The following is a 24819-nucleotide window of genomic DNA, read 5'->3' as shown; positions in this document are numbered from 1 at the left end:
TAGCTTAATGTGTTGTTTTTATGTAAATAAAATTATAAGGCATAAAAAGTATGGTTTTATTGAAGTAAAGACATTCTTTTTATGGAAGTAATACAAGATTTTATGTGAATTTCCCCCATTTATTTATCTGAAGTCATCTTATATCCTCTGTTAACCAGAATGACCAAAACATTAATTAGGTAGGTGGAAGTTACAGTGAGGCTGCATTTTTTACAATAGCTGCCATCATTGAAAAAAGTGTTATTTTATGTTGATTGTGGAAGAAGTTCATAATGGGAAAACACAAGTTTTGAAGCCAGGCTGATCCTATTTCTTGGAGCTAGAGTGGGAGGGTGGTAAGGAAGCTTTGGGCCAGTCACTTTATCTCACTAAGCCTTAGGGTCCTCATCTGGGAAAAGTCAGGGTAATAAGTACTTTTCCACAGGTAGTTCATGGGAAATTAGAGAAATCAAATATAATGCACTAGTAATCACTTTCAAAGGTGGTTGGTCCTTCTGAAGTCCTTATTAAACCAGGGCTGTGGGACTTGAGAAGTAAACCTTTCAGACATATTTTAGTTACCCTTGACAGTAGCCTGAGTGCCGTGTGTGTGTGTGTGTGTGTGTGTGTGTGTGTGTGTGTGTGTAAGTGCAGAAAGGCAGCCTGAGGTTGGGCTCTGCTCAGCTCCATGGTCTTCTCAACACTGTCACCTCCTACTGTCTTGCACCTGGCATTTCACACATTTATATTGCCTACTTGGCTTTGAAAACATTTGTGTTTGCAATCTCAACTCAAAGAGGGATGACAAGATTTTTTTTTTTTCATGCAACTCTTTGAGCTGAAAAAGAGTAATTCTGTTTTAGAAGAATTTCCTGTGAAAGGAGACCATTGTATCCATTAGAAGAAATTCCTAATAAAAGAAAACCTGGCATTAGAGGATTGATGTCTCTCCTCTAACTGGGCTCTCTGTTACCTACATTCAGAGACTATTCATCCTTAGGACTTAATTTTTAAGTGGGTGACAAAAAAGGGGGAGCTAGAGGCATCGGACTCTTTCTGAGGTGACACTAGATTAGGTAAGGACAGATTGGATATGTAAGTGCTAAAATGAAAGGGAAATACCTAGACCTCTGGAACCAAGAGAATGAAGAAATATCAGAATGAGAAACAGTTCAAGAAATAGACCTGGTGAATTCAAAGAAAGAAATCCTAGTGATTCCTCAAAGGTGTATGGAAGAGAGGTTAAACTTCATCTACTTTATAAATTCCCTGACTTTGGGTTGTGGGAAGGACTTAAAAGGAGACAGGTATCCACAGACTATTGATTTATATAAAGTTGTATTACCTGAGCTGGAGTGAATCTACCCCTTCACAGATCATCTCTTTCAGAAACAGTAGTTAATGTTTTAGTGCATATTCTAACCCCATCCATGCATTCTGACATTTACTTATTATATAAACCTATAAGTGTCAGTGCTCTTAGCAAAGATGTTTTTGGGTGCCTATTATGCTTACTAGTTGTGTACAAAGTAAGAAGAGAGCAGTGAACAAAGCAAAACAAAACTCCCAATTCTCAAGCATCTTTATGTAGAGTCATGGAAGGAGTCAGATGATGTACAAGCAAATCTGTAAAACGTATATTGTGCCAGGAAGAGGAAGTGTTGTGGGACAAATAAATGAAAAAAGAGGGAGAGTATGTATGTGTAAATAGCAAGGTAAGAGAATACTTCCTTGAGAAGACAACATTTGAGCAAATGGCAAGGTGATAAGAAGATGCAACTTAATAGGTCCTGCTTGCAGAGGAGGTCACCTTTAATGAGTGGGCTAGAAAGACAGAAGAGATGAACTACAAAAGGTCAGGAAGGAGGTAACAGAGACTATACATGCCTTTTAGGCCATTTAAGGGTTTTGATATCACTATAAGTGAAAAAGGTAACCATTGAAGAGTTTTAAGCAGAAAAGTAGCATGAGCTAATGCATAAGCAGGCTACTTTGGTTATGGGGTATAGACTAAGGTGAGCCAAAGTCTGAAGCAGAAAGACCAGAAAAGAGACTATTATAATAATCCATGGGAAAAAGTATTTGTGTGGAACAAAGAAGAGCCATGACAGTTGTGAGAAGAGGTCATATAATGGATATATTGGGATTATAGAGGTATTAGCATTTATCACTGATGCAAACAATAGTGTCTGTATCAAATAGGGATACCAGGGACAGCTCCGAGACTTTTGGAAAGAGCAACAACAACGATGGGCATGTAAGACTGCAGGTGAGTCAGGTGTGTCAAGGAAATAGCAAGAAAACAGTTTTGAAGATGTCAATTTTGTGACACCCCTTAGAATTCTATACAACCACCTGGAAATCGGGAAAGCAAGACCAGCTGGAGATACAAAGTGGGAGTCAGAAGGCCATGGAGGGTTTTGGAGTCATGAGACTAATGTGAATTTACTAAGGTGGATTGAGAAGGGAAGGCATTCTGAGGTTGGGTAGGGAAAGGACCTAGTAAAGGACTCTTGAGATGAGGGCAGGGAGTAAATATGGAGGAAATTCAGGAGAAAGCAGTGTTTTTTTTCAGTTCAGTGAAGACATGCTCTAGAGAAGGAAGAGTGGTAAGGTGATAAAGTGATTCAAAGTACTGAGAACTGACCTCTTCACTCAGTAACACAGAGATCAATAGAAACTCTTATAAAGACAGTTTTTAATGGACCATGGAGTCATAAGTATGGTGCAAGAGAGAATGGGGGAAAGAGAATTAAGTACAGAGAATAGAGTCACTACATTAACAACTGGTTAAGCACCTACAAACAATATAAAAAAGATAAAAACACATGATTTAAAAGAGTATGAAAAAATAGAAGAGGGTAAAAGTCACAAAAGTTTTTCACAGAGAGAGAAATAATTTTCTTTTCAATTGAGAGAAAATAATTGATTCTAAACTTCGACATTAGCAGGTAAGATGATTTGGCAGTGTTACAAATAAAACATCTCCTTGTATCTTTTGTAGTAACTTTAAAGTTCTTTCTTTTTTTGTCAATGATAAAGCAATGTTAATTCCAGCAAGAACTGAATATATAGAAAAAGAAAGGTTATGTTATACATATGTATAACATTCACACATTTACTTCACATTCATAGACACAGAACCAAAATAAGAGGGAATGATTTAAAGTAACGTCTTTGAGTATTCTTAAATGCTAAGATTATAGAAAGTCGTGATTCATTCCCACACACAGTTATTTAAAATTAAAAGCCTGGATCTTAAAAAATTCATTAAAGCTTCAGAAAGTCTTTATTGTATCTGAGACTTGACACCCAAAATTTCCTCCCATACATATTTAAAGTGTTGTTGATCAAGTAAACTATTTTTGCTTTGCTGAACAAGTACATAACTAATATAATGTGACCCAAATTATGGTCTTTTGAGAAGTAAAGATTTCACACCATTAGAGGAAATTATGGAAATAGCTTCCCAGAGGCAGCGTTCAGGAAGCAAAGACCAAGAGTGTTATGAATCACTTACCTCCCGAATGTCCCTTTGATATTTAGTGTTCATTTCTTCTGTTTTAATGAGATCTTTTCTTGCTGTTTCTGCTTCCTGTTCCACCTCTCCCACTCGGGAAGAAAGGGCTGCTAAACGTTCTTTCATTTGGGCCATTTCATAGTTTTGCTTTTCAAGCAATTCTTGTAGTTCCACTATTTGACTGGTTTCATCTGTTGAGTCTATAGAGCCATTGGACAAACGCTGCAGAAATAGAATAAGATAGGGCACTTAGGATGTTCTTTATCCTCAAATTTAAAAAAAAATGCAACATAAATAGTGAAATTGATATAGCTTTCATACTGACAAGAAGTTTTGGAGAAAAAGCAAGTTTCTGAGAAAATAGTTAATTGATATTAAAATATGAAGGCAAATCAGTAAATTTCAAAACGGTGAACAGAAGCATTTGACTACATATGTATACATATATATCTGTGTGTATATACTTGAGTTTGTATACATATATAAAGTAGCACAAATCACATGTAATAAATGTCTTTTATAGTAACAATAATTATATACTTCATTATTAATATATATTTTATTGATATAATAATATATTATTTTTAATAGGTAGGGACACAGAAACTGTAATATGTTAAATTTTTATTCAAAATCCTTTGTGAATTTCCAAATCTTATTTTGAATGACACACAGAAAAAGAACATAGATGATATTTTTTTTGGAAATGGTGATTCTGACCACAGGGGGAAAAATGTATAGCAGTCTTGATTTATGTATTGTTAGTAACAAACATTATGTGTGCACACATTCCACAAGAGGGAAGTTAAAAGGGTTAAAAGCTTTGAGACTGACATTTCTACTTTTAGAAAGGCTCTCCAGAAGCCAGTGGGCCCCTGTCTTCACAAGTGTACAGCACAGGCTAGTATCCAAAACATACAGGAAATCAAACTCACAGCAAACAAGCAAATAAACCTATTACAAAACTGGCAAAGGACCTGAAAAGACATTACTCAAAGGAAGACATATGAATGGCCAGAAAGTAAGTGAAAAGAATGTTCAACTTCACAAATTCAATAGATGAGACAAACGGGAATGAAGCGAAGGGAGTAGGGATAGGAAAAGGAAAGAAAGTGGAATGAATCTGACATAACTTCCCTTTGTACATACATGAATATACTACAGTGAATCCTACTATCCTGCATATCCACAAGAATGGGGTCCTAATTAGAATAATATAACTTCCACACTTGTATAATTTTTATCAAAATGGATTCTGTCATGTGTAACTAAAAAGAACCAATAAAAATTTTTAAAGAAATCAAAGAAATGCAAAATGAGACTTAATGAGATAGGGTCTCATTCTTTATCATCAAAAAGTCAAAAGATAATGTTGGCAAGAATGTGAACCGAATGGAACTCTTGTGTGTTGTTGGTAGCAATGTGAATTAGCACAAAAATTTTAGATATCAGTAAGGCAGTGCCTTAAAAAACAACAATGTAAAAATTGAGATAACATGTGATTCAGCAATCTTATACCTTTTGTGTAACCAAAGAATCAAAATCAATGTCACGGAGATATCTGCACTAGCATATTCACTGCAACAACAGTGGCCATCCTTGGAAACCAACCTATAGGTTCATTGATGGATGAATAAAGGAAAGTTGGTTTCTACACTAATAGAAACTAGTCAGCCTTATAAAAGAAGAAAATTGTCATTTTTTACAACATGCTAAGTGAACTAAGTCGGGCACAGAGAAAAGTTCTGCATGATCTCACTAACATGTAGACTCTAATATAGTCATATCTATGGAAGTAGAGAGTGGAATTATGTAACAAGGGCAGGAGATAGGTGTAGGATGAGAAAAGGGGAGGTTGCTCATTAGAGGGTACAAAGTTTCAGTTAGAAGGAGTGGGGTTCAGTGATCTTATTACACAGCATTTTGACTACAGTTAAAAATGTAGCACATATTTCAAAATTGCTAATAGGGTAGATGTTAAATATTCTCAACACAACAAAACAGTAAGTACTGTGTTGAACCATATGATAATTATCTTGAAAGTAGATACAATGATCATTTGTCAATTAAAAATGTAAAAGATGAACCTTCCATAGAACAGCTGTGTGGGAGCAGGTTTGTGGTGAGAGTAGTACAACAATTGGGAATTAATTACTTCTGTGAAGAAAACAACAACCAAGTGGATATAGGAAACTATGGAGAAAGGGCAAAGAGAGTACAGTCAATCTTCTATAATGTTTGTTTAGCAACATGAATTTGTTCCAATATTATGGATATTATCAGGAAACAATTTGAATGTAATATAAATATTGAGTTCTACTGTTTGCAATTTTGTTCCTGAGAAGCATTGGCTAAACACAGAAAACAGCAACTAGCTGAAATAAGCCAAGTAGGAACATATCAAATGCACACATGCATCTCCCCCCAAGTATTTAACACCAATTGACCTCAGTTCCCTGGGGGTGGTGTAATTTACCATCCTCATCTGTGTTACAACTTTCTGCTGACCTTAGATAGTTTGTTCACCACTTTGAAATAAACAAAAGTCTTTATTATTTTGACACTTTTTCAAAGAAATTTCAGGTCCTTTTCAAGGTAAAAAGCCATATCTATCTTAATACTTATATGATTCTTAATCACTTAATAGGTGTAAAACTGTCTACCATTTTTATTGGTACACTATACTTATACATAATAGTGGAATCCATTCTGTCATATTCATACATGCACACAACATAATTTGATCAACCCCATTACCCAATGCCTCCCTTTGACTTATCTCTTCCCTTCCCCAATCCACTTACTCTAATTTACTCATCTCCTTTCCATTTTTTCTCTCCTTTTTATGTGTTAAAAGGCTTACGTTTGGTGCTATAAACCCCATTTCTTCCATTAGCCATGTATGAGAGTTTAAAATTTTTAAATCTATGAATAAAATAGCATAAAATTATCACATACAGTATGATAGTTTGAAATCATATGTGGAATAGATGAGTTTATAGAAATAGCAAATAGGATGTTTGTTGCTATAACCATATGGGGGGGGTAATTTTGCATAGCTCATGAATTTTAGTAATGAAAATTTTTAGGAATTGACTATAGCAGAAAAGAGGAAGAACAGAAAGTATCATAAGAATAGTTGGAAAGATACAATGCAGAGAAATGGAAAGCAGACAAATAGCTAGAAATGCTTAATCCAATAATTTAATGCAATGAGAAAGCACAGAGGAAAAGCTAGGAAAATCTAAATTAAAAGGGCAGAGAAAGATTAAACAGACTCACTTGCATTTTTTTCAATTACCCAGTGGAATATCTCTACTCCTCTAGAGCTGGAAGTTATATAAAATCTTAAACTTGCCTAGTTACTTGTAGATTGTATACAGAAGTTGATGATATTTGAAATTATAACAAACCCTGCAAAATCATACCTCAGGTATTATGATTTTGGCAGCTGGGTCTAGCCTTCTTCCCAAACCCAGTTCTCAGTTGCTACATGACCCTTCTCAATGTGCAATTGTATATTTCAAAGGTGCATGGTTCCTCTCTTTTTAGGTCCATACCCAGCTCTTAGCAAGCAACACTCCTAGCAAGGAGGCAGATGAAGCCTGTGAACTGCAGTATGAACCCTCTGTTCCTCCACATTTGCAATATCACCTGTCCCTTTTATTAAAGTTTAGTACCCATATTAGAACCATTCAGATCAGATGGTTAGTAGTATTTTCAAATGTTAGGTTTGTAGATCCAACTTATAGCTCAAGATAAAAATTAGTAATCAACAGGGAGTCCCCTATGAACAACGTTTTTTATTCTGTACTAAATAAATTGAAAAAAAAAACTGAAAAAAACAGGAGATCTTTGTATTATTGTTTTTATCATTATTTAATATATAATGAGTCAGTAATTCAAAAAATAAGAAAGAATAAACTACTTCTATTTGCAATAACATGTATGGAACTGAAAAATAAACTGAGAGAAAAAGAAGCAAGACACAAAAGAGCACACACTATGTGACTCCAGTATATGAAATTCTAGAATAAACAATTCTAATCTTTCCTGGCAAGAGCCTGGAATTGGGTTGTGCTAGGTGGGAGTGACTGTAAAAGGGCACAAGAACACTTTTAATGGTGATGGAAATGTTCTCTGTCTTGACTGAAGTGGCATTTACGCATATGTGTGTGTGTGTGTGTGTGTATCAAAATTCATGGGATTGTGTACTTTAATTGTATGTAAATTATACATTAATACATTCTTTTTAAAAAATAAAAAAAAAATCACAAAAAAACTGTTATAAAAGTTATTTTTTATAATTAAAAAATTACAGTTAGAATTGTAGAGTCCTTTAGAACTTTGGAAAAACTGAGACTTATGGAATTACATATAAAGTTGATGTGAATTAAACTGCAGAGCTTTGAGCTCCCAACTCAGTTCATCTACCCTTTACTATATTGCCTGTAATCAGAATAAATAAACAGGTTAAAACCATACATGCTGTATAGTAGACATAAGTACCAAGCATTCATATACACATACCAAACATTCATATCTATCTACAATGAGTATATATACATATACAGATATATGATGTGTGTTTATATATGACAATATTTATTCCATGAAATGGAATGATTTCAGTTTTCTAATTAGAAAAAAATTGTTATTGCAATTTTGTGCACCTGTGGTACATTAAAATCTTGTATAATATTGTATATATATTTAATAGGCTTAAGGTGAGAGGAATTTAACTAAATATAAACAGTAATCAGGCAACTAAAATAAAACACTTCTCAAATGTTAACCTCTTTAATTCCTTCAAAGAGCAGCGGTATGCTGCATGATCTTCATGGTATTTTGAAATTTGGGACAATTCAGGGAAATATTTTTGATTTCTCAATTTGTTTCTTAAGCTGGGAAAGCACTTCACCACAGAGCTACATTCCCATCCCTAAACAATGTGTGTTTTAGTCAGCTTTTTCGCCACTGTGACTAAAAGACCTGACCAGAATAATATTAGAGGAGGAAAAGTGTATTTGGAGGCTCACTGTTTCAGAGGTCTCAATCCATAGACAGTAGGCTCCATTCCTTGGAGCTCATGGTGAGACTGAACATCATGGTGGAATAGTGTAGAATAGGGGAGCAACTCACATGGGATCAGAGAGCAGAGGGACTCTACTTGCCAGATACCAAAGATATATATCCTAAAGGCAAGCCTCAAAGACCCACCTTCAGCCACACCCTACTTGCCTTTAGCTTCCACCCATCTAATCCTATCATGGGATTAATTCACTGATTGGATTAGGGCTCTCAGGGCCGGATCACATCTCCTCTAAAGCTTCCTGCATTGTCTCACACAAGAGGTTTTAGGGGACACCACATCCAAACCACAACATTTTGCCCTTGCCCCCCAAAGCTCATGACTATCTCACATTGCAAAATACATTTAGTAAATTTCCAAGAGTCTCCATAGTCTCAACAGTTCAAGGATTTCCCAAAAGTTCAAGTCCAAAGTCTTCTCTCAGACTCAGGGCATGCTTGCATCATGAGTTCCTGTAAAATTCAAAAGCGATTTACAAGTATCCAATACATAAAAGTACACAGTAAACATTTCCATTCACAGAAATAGCAGCACTGAAAGAAGGGATAGGACCAAAGCAAGATTGAAATCCAGCTGGGCAAACAAGTCCTACAGCTCCATGTCCAGCATCTGGGGCAGATGGCAGGCATGATGACATTCTGTTCAATAGGCTTGTGTAGCTCCATCTTTGTGGCCTTATTCCTTGCAGCCCAACTGGTCTTTCTGTTAGCTAGTCTCTGCTTGATTCCTGCAGCTTTCCTAGGACAACGTCCATGTTACTGGCATTTCTTAAGCTCAGGGGTCTCCACTGCAGCTTAGGTTTCCTCCTGACATCTCCATACTTTGCCCTCTTAGGGGCTGCCCCCAGGGACACCAACCCTGCTAAACTTTGCCTGGCCTTCTTTTGAAATGTTGGTGGAATCTTCCATGATCCCCTAACTCCAGCATCCTGCATTCCTGCAGAAGCAGCACCACATGGTTGACTTTGAGGTCTCCTGCCATCTTGAGTAATACAAAAGCCCCCTGGGACCCTGGCTGCAGCAGCCTCTGAGTGTTTGGGTGACTGAGCATGTTGAAAAAACTTCCTAAGCCTCCTTGTGCAAAGATTCCCCACTAGTCTTTTCTCAAGAGGAATTTCACTTTTACTTCCTTGAGGCTGAGATGGGTGTGGTCTTGCCAGCTCCTGAGATGCCCTGAAGCCATATTTCTTATTGTCTCTGAGCAGAATCTTTAGCTTTATCTTTACTGGCAGTAATGTCTTTAACAACTGCAACTTCCTCAGTCCCAGTTTTCTCTCACCTTTCAAGTCCAGGTTTTTCAAATCTTTCTGTTCTGCTTTCTGCTATTGAATATTACAATAAACTTGGCTAAAAGCTGCCAGCAATATCCCTGTCACCCCCCGAATGCTATGCTGTCTAGAAATTTCTTCCACCAGATTAAGAAGTCCTTTGCTTTTAAAATCAGCATTACAGAAAGTCCCAGGACAGGGACAAAAATGCAGACAAATTCCCAGCCAGAACATAATAGAAATAGCCTCTAGTCTAATTACCATTAGTGTCCTCCTTTTCCTCTGAACCTCTTGAGCTCTGTCCTCACTGTCCACAGTCCCATTGGCATTCTGGTCTTCTGAGCTCCCACCAGAATCAGACATTAAGTTCCACTTACAACAATCTATAACATTTCCAGCTTGCACTGTTACACATCTCAGAATTGCTCTTACCCATTCCAAAAAGCTCCAAATGCTTGTGAACCACATGGTCAGTTTAGTCACAGCAATGGCCCTACTCCTGGTACCAATTTATGTTTTAGTCAGCTTTTTTTGGCACTGTGACTAAAAAATCAGACCAGAACAATAGTAGAGGAGGAAAAGTTTATTTAGGGGTTCATGAGTTCTCAATTCATAGACAGCAGTCTCCATTCCTTGGGGCTTGAGGTGAGGCAAGATTTCATGGTGGATGAGTGTGGTGGAGGGAAGCAGCTCACATGAAGATCAGAAAGCAGTAACAGAGTTTTACTGGCCAGATATCCAATATATATATATACCCCAAAGGCATGCTCCCAATGACCCACCTCCAGCCATACCCCACCTGCCTTCAGTTTCTACTCACTCCCATCATAGAATTAATTCACTGCATTAAGACTCTCATAACTCCATCATTTCTCCTCTAATCCTTTTTTTTTCATGTATCACACATGAGCTTCTTGGGGACAACTCACATCCAAACCACAAAAATGTGTGATCTTTCATCTATTCAAATAACTTAAAACATATTTTTCAGAGAACTTATTGTATGTTTTCATAATTTCAGGATAGAAATGTCATTAAAATTGTGATTCTTATTTTAGAAAAATATTTTTTTGCTTTTGCTTCAAATTATTGCTATCTTGACACACCTTTGAAATAAATTATTGTTCTTTTACTGATATGATAAATAACTGAATTAAAAAGGTAATTACTTATTTTAAACATCTTTATTGAGATACAACTTACCAACAATAAAATCCACCCTTTAGAAGTATAAAAGTCAGAAGAGTTTAGCATACTCTCAGAATTATGCAATAATCAACATAATATTTTCATCACCCCAAGGAGAAACCTCCTACCCATTAGCAATCACTTACAACTGCACCCCAAGCCCTAGGCAACTATGAAACAGCTTTCTTTCTCTATAGATTACCCATCTGTGGGAAGCGAAGTTGGAGGGGTCATTAAAGGTGACTAATAGTATCTTTCTAGAGCTGTCTTCCAATGTTACCTTATCAGAAAGGCCTTTCCCATATTACGTATTCATGTGTTCATTGTGACCTATCAATGCATATATTCCTACAATTTGTTCCCAAATATGTTTTACCTTTTTCCTCCCAACACAATTAGTGATAATGCCATCTTTCCAATTGCTCAGGCCCAAAACCTAGTCATTCACGAATCCTTTCTTTTTATCATCCTCTATTCAATATATTGTTAGTTTTCTTTTCACAGTATATCTGAATCTGGTTCTCAGGACCTCTATTCTTGCCACCTTTGTCTGGGCCATCTACTTGGACTTACTGTAAGCCTCCTGACAGGTCCTTTGCTTCTAACCCTGTCTTATGTTAATTCTTAAAGAAGCTCCAGATTGCCCCAAGGTGATTCTATTGTAGTGAAATCAAGTCCTTACTCAGAACTCTGCAATGGTTTTTCATTCTACTCAGTGAAAAAGCAAAATTCTTATAAGTAACAATGATCACTACCACCATTCCCTTGAGTCCCCTATCCATTTTCCTTCCCCAATGTCTTTATCACTAAGATCTCTTTCCTGTTATTCTTTCATTTGCTCTCATTTTGGCCACATTGGTAACGACACTCACTGTTCACCATACAAGTCAATCTCTCTTCTATATAAGGTCTTCACTTTAGTTCTTTCTTCTTACTGGATGTTCTTTAGTAATCCTCATAGTGAATGTCCAAATTGTTTGAATGAGGCCAGTTCTGACCTCCTAGGACCTGTCCCCCACCTTTGATCCTTGTATTTCTTACTGTCCTTTTTTTTTTTTTTTCAAAATGATTTACCATCTTCTAACATACAAATTATTTACATATATACAAATATATGTATATGAATGTATACATAAATATCACATATTAGGAATCTATTTTTATTAGAGCTGAGGATTTTTAGGCCTTAGCTAAAGCTTAAACTTATTATGGTGCATCTCAAACACATTTTATTCTGTGTTTTATTAATTTTGATTAATGTATGACCTATGACCACAGTGGCTGGCATGAAATTTACCAACCCTATATAGTAATAACTTAGTTGAACTTCTGTTTATAATGCCTAATTTTAATCAATGCTGTATCCTGTGAGGGTGTGGTTTAGCAAGGCATGATGAAGTACATGTAATAGTGTACTTGATGCTATCTCCTTTTGATCTGTTTGATATAAAGGGCTTCCTTACTGAGGATACTTGCATGTATAATTCTACACATTGGGATTACTGTTTTCTCACAGTTAAGTGTTTTGGGATGTATTGTGTTAGAACTGTTTAAGGTATATATATGTAGGTATATATATGTAAGTCTGTATTTGTTGGGTTTTAGGTGAGCAGGCTTTTTATAAAGGATGTTAATTTATGTATTATGTTTATATTAGAATAGGCATTAGTGTTTGAGAGGTTTTAGTTTACATCTAAATATTTCAGGAATTTTTAATGATAGGCAAGTAGAAGGTATATTAATTGAGATATAATATTGTTGGTGTAGTTTATTTTATGGGTCAGATAATAGGCTTAAATAATGTATATATACAATTTAGGTTTATTTAGTTATAATAAATTTATTTTAGGCAGCATTTGATTTGAGTGATTTGTAGATACTGAGATAAGAGTTAATGAAATTTCTATTATGAAATAGAAAGTATCTTTGTTAAATTTGTATATATATATACATATATATGTATATAAAACAGAAGGTGTTAAATTACTTCTAACCTCCTCCATCTTGCCAAATCAGAAGCTCTAGGAAAGAAAGGACCTCTCTCTATATATGCCTTCCTTGATGTATCACAAGTGCTTAAGAGTCATATGATGGTTTCTCTTGTGACTAGAACAGCAGGTTCCATAATATAGGCACTTAAAATGTATTCGTTGAATGAGTGAAAAATGAAAGTTTCTATGAATAAATGAGATGAATTTTAGGAAAAATATAAGCATCCAGAATGAAATTAAATATAGAAACACATACTTAGCTATTCTCACATAAAATTTATGAAAAAGGCAAATATAAAAGAAAAGATAATACCCCCACTTGTGTTAAAAACCCTATATGGGTAAAATATCTTTATAAAAATATTGGGTAAATTTTAGAAAACTATTATTCCAAATTCACATTAAAATAAATAATATGGCAGAAATAGATAGTCTATATTTAAGATCAAATAGAGGGTAGCTAGGGTTGTGACTCAGTTGGTAGAGTGCTTGCCTAGCATTTGTGAGGCACTAGGTTCAATTCTCAATACCACATATAAGTAAATCAACAACTAAAAAAAATTAAAAGAAAAAAAAAAGATCAAATAGAGGGAATAAAAGCCCCATAAATAAAACAATGTAACAGCATACTGGCTTCTCATGAGACAAGACTGGGAATTTAAATATGTTCTTTTCACATTTTACCAGGTAAACAATAAAAATATGAAATGCCTTTTTTTGTATTTGATAATCCTTTACAAAACAATCTTTTCTTTAAAATGTTTTCATCTCACTTCTAGCTTTAGCGTGTACCATATCTTTGAAGAACAGTGGTATAGTGAAATTAGTAAAGTGACCATTTTCATTTTGAATTTTATGTTGCTTTAGTTTTTATTGCTTGTTTTTAACATATGTTAGTGGCTGCACACTACTCTTTTACTTTGCCAAAGGATAAGAGTGTATTAAGCATTGATGAATAATTTTCAAATTTCAAATGTTGAACATGCAGAACATGAATATGCAGAGAATTTAAATTACCAAATTAATATAACTTAATACTTAATTTCTTCTCTGGAATAAAGTCTTCTTTTTAAAAAATATATTTTCTTTCTTTCTCTTCCTTTCTTTCTTTCTTTCTCTTCTCTCTTTCTTTCTCTCTTTCTTTCTCTTCCTTTCTTCCTTCCTTTCTTCCTTTCTCTCTATATATGTGGTGCTGAGAATCAAACTCACTGCCTCACACATGCTAGGCAAGCGTTCTACCACTGAGCTACAACTCCAGCTCTAGAACAGGGACTTCTTGACAAGGTATTCCAGAAGACTTAGGAGTTACATTAATTCTATGTTTTACAGTTAAATGAATACTATCTATGCAGAAATAATATTTAGTTGACATTAATTTTGGAACTATTTTATTTGATAGCTGATAATTTACTCTTTTTTAATAAATATATTTCTAACTTGATTTGTATGTTTTTAACATCTCCTTTTCCAAGTTTTTCTCATCTAAACCATAAGCCCTTGATTCTGTCTTATTGATCATTATTCTCTTATGTTTTACTTTTCCTGGTTTATTGATCTTTCTAGAGAAAATAGCAATAGATGGGACCAGAGTAGAAGTTTAGAATTTATTGATCTTTCTAGAGAAAATAGCAATAGATGGGATCAGAGTAGAAGTTTAGAATTTATTTTAATATGCATTAAATTCATATATTGAAGGCACATATACCTAAAATCTATCAGTGCTTAATGAATAAACACTAAACAGTTCCATTCTATTTTAAAAAACTACAATATTTTATAGTTCAAGAGAAAAAATGAATTATCTGATCAAAGAAGTTGAACTAAGATTTGCAATGATTAACATAAGCAATCTAGAACTGATAGTCATTTGCTGGATTGGGGAAAAATCTATAGATTTGAGGAAAGACTTATAAAAATATTTTATTCTGTAGAAAAAGAAAGGATATTCTAAAGAAATGTTGAATTAAAAAATAAATAACAAAAATCCAGATGGGAAACATATTCATAAGTATAAAAATATTAAGAAAAATAATAAAAATCTAGAATCATAAAGTTAGTATAAGTCAGCAATGCATTAGATAAAATAAAAGTATATAATAACTGAATGACTGAATCCATCAGTGATTTCCCAGACTGAGAATAAAGTCTAAGAGGAAACATTATGAATAACAACTTGACTAGGCTTGGAATTAAGGAGAGACTTTAAAAGACTTTAACCAGTGGGATGCCCTAGCAAATTTTTCTGCTTTTTCTTACAGATCATTGTGCTCTTTATAATATTTTACTCTCAAATTCAGATTTGTCTTCAAGTCCTCAAGGAAGATCATATATTCCATCAGAACAATGCAAATAATACAAATGGCTAACATTTATTGATTATCTACCCAAGAACAGAGAGCTGGCTAATAGTCTGTTTCTAAGGCAGTGTTAATTCATAACAATTACCACACTGTGATAATCCTTATTAAGTTCTGACAATGCCCTAGGCAGTATTACAAGTACATGATGTATACTTGGTTGTTAAATCCCATTAATAACCTGTTGGATACAGTAAAGGAAATCAGAGCAAAGAGTATAAATGTTTTACTTGAGCTTAGACTAATTGAAAATCATGAGATTAAGATCCAAACCTAAGCATTCTGATTCTAGTATCATGCTCCCAGAAGTCTTTTCTACTTTATTTTCTGCTTTGTTTTTTTTCTTTTTATATTTCTCTTCTGTTCATTCATTGTGTCATTTATCCATTAATTCAATCATCCATCAAAACTTTACAATCTAAGCCTGTGCTGTGGTCCATGCCTGTAATCCCAGCACTGAGGAAGCTGAAACAGGAGGATGGAGAATTTAAAGCCAGCCTCAGCAACAGCAAGGTGCTAAACAATTCATGGAGACCCTATCTTTAAATAAAATATAAAATAGGACTGGGGATGTGGCTCAGTGGTTGAGTGTCCCTGAATTCAATTCCTGCTATGAAAAAACAAACAAACGAAAACAAACATAACAACTTAACAATCTGGTTAGCTACTAGAATATGCCAGATATTAGGTTGGGTATTCGAAATGTGAAGACTCCTGTCAGCAAGTAACATAATATGGGAGGGAAAAATAAATAAACAAAGCCAAGCAAACAAGCTATTTCTAGGAATCAGAAAGCATTTAAACACTAGGAAAGTCCAGGGATTCAGGGTCATGACCTTAGGATACTTTAGGTCTGCTGGACTGTTTTTATTTATCTTCATTATGCTTTTTTTTTATACTCAAATATCAGAACTGACTAATCAAATCTTGTCCTGCAAATAACCACATTTTGTCTTTGATTCAAGGTTTTACATCACAGAATTCTCAATTGTTTTAAGTTCTGCATTGATTCCTTCAGTCTCTTATATATCATATAGATCACCTAATCATACTTCCTGCAAACCTAGGGCCTGGGTGATACTAAGAGAGGGGAGGAGGAGATTATTTGGCATAATTATCAGGAAACTTCAAGGCAATGGGAAAAAAAGAATGTTCCCATTTCAATTATGAAGTTTATAGTTACTCTCTGATAGACTAAAGCCATTGACTAGATCACAGGTAGATCTGAGAGTTCACAAGGAAAACATACCAAGAGAGAGGTAGAGGTTATAAACTGGGACCTGTGCCTGACATTCCAGTTTGGGGTGGTCCCAGCCTGTTGTGTGGTGGGATCTAGAAGACCTTTTTGGCTAATCATCCAATGGAGTTTGGAAACGTAAGTTTGAACTTGAACTTTAGAGTGTATAACTTGGAGGATGGGAATATTATTCCTGAAGAATACTGTGGCAGGAGTTGTCCTGACTGCTGCTGGAACTTTAGAACCAGGCCAAAGACTGGCATGAGGTGGTTTCATTTGGCCTGTATGTCAATGAATGAGTTATTGCATTGGTGCATGGAAGGAACACCTGCTTTCAAGAGCAGCACTTTGAGGATGTAAGATTTAAGAAAATGATTGCTCACTTGACTTCTTAATCAGATTTCCCAGTTCTCTTTTTGTGAATTATTTAGAAGGACTGGATTCTTTGACCTGTTTAAGTTTTCAATATTCTTGGATAAGTGGCCCCATCTCAGGATGAGTGGCCCCAATAGAGTACTACCAGTTTATATTTCATTCTGATTAGTTGGGCTCTTGTACTTTAGCTAGTCTCAAGAAAGTTCAATCTATCTGTATTCTAATCAGGTCATAAAAATTATATATGTAAAGTATTAGTCATAGATATAATAATAAATATGAATCATGCACTGAAGAGTTTTATCATTTTTCTACTTTAAATTTTTTTCTTTTAGAGAAATTTACATACATATGGTGAAAATGTAAAAATTAAATTTCTTATCTTTAGAAAAAGAAAAATAGTTTACTACCAGAATATCTGTCAATAAAATCAGCTACTTTTAAGAGATGTGTGAATCTTATTCTGAAAATAACTTAACAAACTTGCAGTGGAAGAGAAATTCTACATCTCATAAAACTTGTCTACCAGCTACTATGATAAGCAATACAATTCATGATAAAACTTGAGTAACATCATCATTAAAGTCTACATTGTTTAAAGCTTTATTAAGCTTGACTATATGAAGCTGGCTTTGTAAAGTCAACATGCCATTCTGATCCATTCAACTCAACATTGCTTTAAAATCTTATCCAACGTAAAAGAAATAAAGAAGTGAAAACAGGCAAAAAAATAGAAGGGAGAATAAAACCATTTTTTAATTTTCCTAACTATTAGAAAAGCAAAGAGCCCAGCAACCTCTTAGAACTAATAAGTAAGAATGTTTGGTGAATGCCATGTCAACTTTTAAAAATCTGTAGCATATTTATATGCCAATATTAATTTATTAGGAAAATAGCAGAAAAAGATAATAGCAACTATAACAACAAACTATAATGCCAAGTAATAAATCTAAAAATCTGAAAGACCCCAAAAGGAAGATTCAATCACTTTTATAGAAAAATATAAAGCATGACATAAATGGAGCCATAAGCCTTATGCCTGAATATTAAAACAGTATGTCACAGAGGTGATTTTTCTCTACAAATTACTCCCCTAATTAAAGAAATTCCAATCAAAATATCAACAGGGTTTAAAAATGAAATTTGAAAAGCTCTCAGAATTACAATTAAGCTCTAAGAATCATGATTTATAAAGTTTTGCGAGTTGAAACAATGCAATATACTATTTATCCATTAAATGTATTTATTAAGTGCTTATCATGTTTCAGGAACTATTCTGAAGACCTGAGCCACATCAGGAATAAAATAAATATATTAACTCTTACTGAGCTTATTGTTAAACTGTATGGAAGATAGTAAATTACAGATACTATAAATAAATCATAAACTAATTTTTTTTAGAGTGTGTTATGACATTTAACAAAAACTTAAAGTGAGAACGTTAGCCATGCAGATATCTGGAAGAAGGCACAAGCACATCCAAAGTCAACAGGATGTCAATGTGGCTGAGTGGAGCTGGTGATGAAGTCAGAAAACACAGAACACCAGAGCATGTACAGCTTTGTGGAAATGTGAAGCATGTGTTGAGTTTTTGAACAGCTGATTGACGTGTTCAGATGTATGTCTTAAAACATCACTCTGATTCATACCATGCTGACAATAGATCTCAGAGGAGCCATGAGAGATGCAGAGGGACCTGATAAGAGGGATTACAATAATGGAGGTGACAGATGATAGAGGTTCAGATTATAGAAGTTAGAGGAAAATGGTCAGATTCTGAATATATTCTGAAAGCAAAGCAAATAGAATTTCTTTATATTTTGATGTGGGCTGTGAGAGATAGTTAGAATATTTGGAAAAGTAAAGTTTCCAAAACCTGAAATGAAGGAGATGGAGCAGGTTTTGGGGGGACATAAACAAGTTTTTGACACTTTAAATATGCAGTGTCTTTTAGATGTACAAGTGAGTATGTTCAACATGTGGTGCAGTAGACTTCTTGAGTCTAACTGGTTATTGGGTAAAGATTCATAATCATTTATCAGATGAATTGTATTTAACTGTGTGAAACTGAATGAAATTTCTGAGACAGTGTAAAGAGAGAAGATGAAGAGGATTGAGGCCTGGGACACTCCAACATTAAGAAGTCAGGGAAGAAGAGGATGACCCAAGAAAGGAGACAGACAAAGCTACTGGTAGGTAAGATAAAAACAGTGTGGTTTCCTAGAATGCAAGTAAATAAAGTATATCAGGGAGGAAAGAGTGATCAGCCATGTCAAATGCTGTGGAGACATCAGCTACAACATACATCTGAACACGTCAATCAGCTGTTCAAAAACCCAACACATGCTTCACATTTCCGCAAAGCTGTACACGCTCTGGTGTTCTGTTTTTTCTGACTTCACACTAGCTCCACCCCAACCACACTAACATTCTCTTGACTTTGGACATGCTCATGCCTTCTTCCAGATATCTGCATAGCTAACATCATCACTTTCATTAAGTTTTTGTTTAAATGTCATAACATAATCTAAAAAAATTTAGTATATAATTTATTTATAATGTCTGTAATTTACTGTGTTCCATACAGTTAAACAATAAGCTCCATAAGAGTTCATATATTTGTTTTATTCCTGACGTGGCTCAGGTTGACAACTGACTATTTAGTGATGACTATAACTGGCCATTTAGTTTCTATGAAGTGGTAGGGCAAAGACCATGTCAGAATTACTTTACAAAAGAATGGAAAGAAAGCAACTGGAGACAGTGGGTAGACAAGCTTTTTTGACAGAGCATTGCTGCAAAGATAACAGAAAACACAACAAATGCTGGTAGGGGACATGGGACTAAGTAAGACCTTTTTATAAAAATCAAGTCAGAAGAATTTTGTAAATTATATTGGATAGGTAAAGAGGAAAATTTGATGACAAAGGAAAGAAATGTAAGAATTGCTGGAGAAACACACTTGGACAGATGGTAGCACAAGATATCCAAGTAGTATAGCAAATTTTTCTTTGTCCAACATTCACTTTTGAAAATAACTTTAAATCTCATCATCAAATAAGCACTTTTAGCCTCTTAGACACAGGAACAAGTTTAAGACTTTGTTTTAAGCAAATACTCTTCTATTTTGAAATCCATGAAATCAACGAGTTTATATGCTGTCTTTTTAAACCCATAGGTAAATTTTAATAACTATACACTTATTCATCTCAGATCTCTCTGTTCACAGTTATATAATTTTAAGCCAGTAATGTTTGCTCTATAAGCATTATAAGAATCAAATATAATAACATATATAAAAGTACTTTTAGAAAGCTATAGGAGTCTTTATTAAAGTCATTTATCTTGTTCTTATTTGCTTTTGCTCCTTTGTTAATGAAGTTTCCAGACAGGTTGGAAGAATAATTTGCCAGTCTTCAAAGGGCCGGAGCCAGGCAGGGATACCCTGCAGAATCTTTATTCTGCCATGAGCTGCTATCCTGCAGAGTAAGGCCATCTCTGGCAATTCTGCATACTAAGTTCTCCTCTTAAAGCTTGACAACATTAAAAATTAAATTACATAAGGATGAGTCACAGGATGGCCTAATCTTGACTCTTCTTGATGTTTTTTGTGAAGCCATCATAAGGCCTCCAGGGCTAATTCAGTCTATGTATCTAGGACTATACCTTCTCTTTCCAAGATGACAAATTCATAAACCTATTCTCCTGTTGGTTTCATTGTTGAAAATTTAATTGAAGAATCAAAGAGAAATATACGTTTGTTTGTTTGTGTGTGTGTGTGTGTGTGTGTGTGTGTGTGTTATTAGGAATTAAAATTAAATATAGGGGATCTGTGAACAGAAAAGTAGTGCTACCCAGATGTAAAAAAATCCAAATGGTAACTACCTCTATAAGAGAGAAACAATAATGCATAAAATGAGCTACAGTTGACAAGGCTCAGTTTTGGTGGCAGTAGCTGACATGAAGTGAGGAATATATATAATAATGGCTAACACACATATAAAATATGAAAAAGTTTCATTATAGAAGTTGAGAGTAGAAAGGTAGTTGATACAGACTGGGGTCAGAAGGAGAGAGGGAAGAGGAGAGATTGGTCAATTAGCACAATGTTTATAGTTAGAGGGAATAAGTTCTGGTGTTTCATTGCACAGTAAGGTGATTGTAGTAAGCAAAGTATGATATATCTCAATATAGGTACACGAGAGTATTTTGAATGTCGTCACTATTAAAAATGGTAAATGTTTAAGGTGTTAGGTATGCTAATCATCCTGGTTTGATCATTACACGATGTATATATGTATTGAAACATCACACTGTACCCCTAAACATATGTGATTGATTGTCATTTGACAATCAAACATTTCTTAAAAAGAGAAGATTCAGCTTGGTTCACTTGGAGTATTTAAGTTCGAAGTAGGAATGATAAAGTCAAGTGGCCTGAAAAGTGAGAAGAGGCCAGCCAGCTTGGGAAGCCCTCATGCAACATTCTAAGCCTATGTTACATGCATAATTTAGTCACTGGAACATCAACAGCCTTCTCCACCATTAGTTTTGTGAAGAACCAAAATAGTCCCTCAGTAACTAATATATAAGAACTACAAAAATGCATTACATATACCTAAGTGTAATGATTTTATGAAAGTTCTGTTTCAGTTTTACATATATACATAAACACAAATGTATACATACATATTGACACATTGAATAAATGAGTCATGCATGGTAAAGAACTGAAATTAAATTGTATTTCTTATGGTGAGTAGCAGACAGGTGAGTCCCTAGTGATCTTAAAGCTGAGGGCAAAAGAACAAAGAGGTTCACATGGGTTAATCTAAATATCTAACAATTATAAGTCAAACTAACAATCAATCAAATATAAATATTATCTTTTTTTCTATTATCTTTCTTGACAACACACATTTAATTTGACTGTTAGACCAGATTTTAATAAATACTTCTCAACTATGAAATCCCACACAAAACTTTGTCACCCAAATATGGCTCCTGCACTGTAACCTTCTGCTACTCTCTTCCTAGCCTCAATTCCTTCCAGAGTACTCATAAATTTTGCCCCTCTATAGGGTCAATGCTTCAGCCAGTGCTTTCAAATCTTCTATAACTCCAGCAATTGGAACTGCTTGGAACACTTTAGACTTAGCGGGTGATGCACTGGGAAGCATGCAGACCACTGAAGTGGCTCTTTGGAAGAAGCCCACAAGGACCTTGGAGGTAATCTAAGATCTGTTTAATCAGGGATTCTGGGCTTCCAGGTACCTGGCACACAGTGAGGAAGGGGTAGAGGGTAGTTCATAGTTGTGAAGTTTCCCTTGGTCATTCTGTACAGAAGGACACAGATGGCCAGAGCAAGGCTCACTAAATCGTGGCCATAAGTCATGGGCTCCTCTTGTCCAGGTTTAAGAGCCACACTCACAATGGTCAAGTATTTTAAATGTCACTTCCTTAGAGGGTCTATTCAGAATAAAAACTACTTAGAAGTTGTGAGGGAAAGTAATAAAATAATTTATTTATTAAGATATATTCTTTAACAGAATAAAACAATCAACTCTAGAAATCAAAAGAATATGTATAATTATGAAAGAATACATTTCCTGAAGTGAAGGAGTGTGAGAGTATGATATCATCTGGAGGTGAGATAATTTGTTCCAGACAAGCCATTTCCTCTCTGTTTCCTTATCTGAAAAATTAAGGGAAAACATTTACCTACAGATATGCAAAAAAAAAGATAAATGTATACAAAAATGTAGAGCTGATGATTTTTTAAAGAAATAATATGTAATTAATATATATAATTCCTTACCTAAAATACTTCCATGTCTTTCCATTGTGCACTGAATAAAATTGGACTCCTTACCAGAAGTGACAAGAATTTAAATGATCTGGTATTTTCTAACTGTTGTGTCCAGTCTCCAGCTGTTCTCTACCTTGACTACTAGATTCCAGTCACCCTGACATTCTTCTTTCCCAGAGAACAACAAAGTAGATTTCCACCCTTAGTTCACCTGCATCAGTGTTTTCTTTGCTTCAAAAACTTTTGAAGCTGGGGCTGAGGCTGTAGCTCAGAGGTAGAGCGCTAGGCTAGCTCATGCTAGGTGCTGGGTTTGATCCTCAGCACCACATAAAAATAAAATAAAAATAAATTAAAAAAAAAACTCCTGAAGCTTTTTCATATGGCTGATTCCTTATGCTTTTATTTTAACCTCTAATATCTTGTAATATTTCTTCTAAACTCTATTATCATTTTAGATATCACATTTCTCATATTTTGTAATAACCCTTCAGGCATCTTTATGTGTCAATGTAGAGTCTTACCAAATTTATTACAGGTGCTATGTCTTCTGAATCTCTACCATTGTCTAATATTCTATTGATCCATATCACTTAGCAAATATTTGCAGCTGAGGTATAAAATTGGAAGTACAAAATTGTGAGAGTGAGCATTATTATATTATCTCTTTTACAAGAGCAGTATGTTTATTTTGAAAATTTTCAAATTAACTCCCTCCAGAAAACAACAGAAAAAAGATTATTGAGCCCAGTTCTGAACAAGGTAAAATTCCCGTGCTTTGAAAATTTTCATTATTTTATTACTATTTATATTCTTCTAAAACAAAGAAGTTTAAGGTCATGCAAAAATCATTTAAACTTCTGCAGTTTCAGTTAAGCTTATTATTTTTATTGTTTTTATTTTAAAAGTATTAATAATAATAGGTCTTTTCATGAGTAATAAGAGCTATTTCAGAGGGTGTTTTTATGAGACTATTTTTGTCAACTATTTTGTCAACAGAGTTCTCAAGCCACTGATATAAAACAATCTCTTGTTGGCTAACAACTTACCCTGACTATGTAATTTAAGTAATTTTATTGCCTTAAGAAAGGGTAATCCTTGTGACTAGGATTGGTCACATTCTGAAAGTTCCATTAATATCTAACAATAGCTTTGCATTTCCCTCCCGAACACCTGCTTTGCAATTTGCACATTAATACTAGAGTTATCCTATACTGATAAGCTTTATTATATAGATACTCACCTAAATAATAACCTATTTTCCTCTGTTTAACTGTCCCTTTAAAATGTTCTCAATAAAATATTAGGTGATAACCTTTAAATTATAATGTCAGGTTAAGAAATGTGGTAAAAATGAATCATCCTGAGAAATTAATCACAGGAATAATATGAATTGAAATGTAGTTATCTTTAAAGTAAATATTTCACAGTATTTTAGTATATAATTTTAGATTACACTGAGGGATATGAGCATGGTATTAATAAGAGTATACCATTATTCCCAAACACCTGGAAATCATACTGCAACCAGGGAACATAAAAAAAATAAATATCAATCATCACAATGTTTAAAAACCTTAGTTATACCCACACAAAGAATGAGTGTGTGAGCAGTGGTCCAGAATTTCTCTTCTTTGTTGGTTGAAAATGCCTTCATCAAGAATTGGAATGCAAAAAGTTACAGACAAATGCTTTAGGTCAGCAATGACTCAGCATCTTTCATGCATACACTTGTATGTATGAAGTCCAAAAGAGATGAAAACAAAGTATACAGAAATGCTGGTCCTAATTCTGTAAATAGAACCATAAAACTAATCTGATAGAAATAACCTTGCATTCTGTAATGTTTGGATACATTAGGGGCTGTACCTTGAAAAACAGCATAGCCATGTGTAACTGCAAGATGATATGTTCTGAGTCATGCATCATGAGAAAATATTTTCAACACTATAGAGTGTACTCACACCCCAGTAGATGATATAGCTTACTGTACCCATGTATGGCATG

The 24819-nt window shown here is 34.5% G+C and overlaps 1 protein-coding gene across 34 annotated transcripts in view; it reads right to left on the bottom strand.

The window, feature by feature from the left end:
* Positions 1-24819, bottom strand: part of Ppfia2 (PPFI scaffold protein A2) — a 453020-nt gene that overhangs the window by 104055 nt on the left and 324146 nt on the right. For 26 of the 34 annotated variants that reach the window (XM_026391438.2, XM_077799256.1, XM_077799255.1 and 23 more), the window contains one exon: positions 3500-3721. In XM_026391438.2, coding sequence (XP_026247223.1) covers positions 3500-3721 — 222 coding nt within the window. Of the gene's footprint in view, positions 1-3495; positions 3722-24819 lie in introns of all 34 variants that reach the window. The other 8 variants (XM_026391435.2, XM_026391450.2, XM_026391453.2 and 5 more) reach the window with 1 other exon arrangement.

This window comes from Urocitellus parryii, chromosome 5, assembly GCF_045843805.1.
Source record: "Urocitellus parryii isolate mUroPar1 chromosome 5, mUroPar1.hap1, whole genome shotgun sequence".
Lineage (NCBI taxonomy): Eukaryota > Metazoa > Chordata > Mammalia > Rodentia > Sciuridae > Urocitellus > Urocitellus parryii.
Note: the sequence above shows the minus strand (reverse complement) of the source record. Positions and strands in the feature narration are given on the sequence as shown.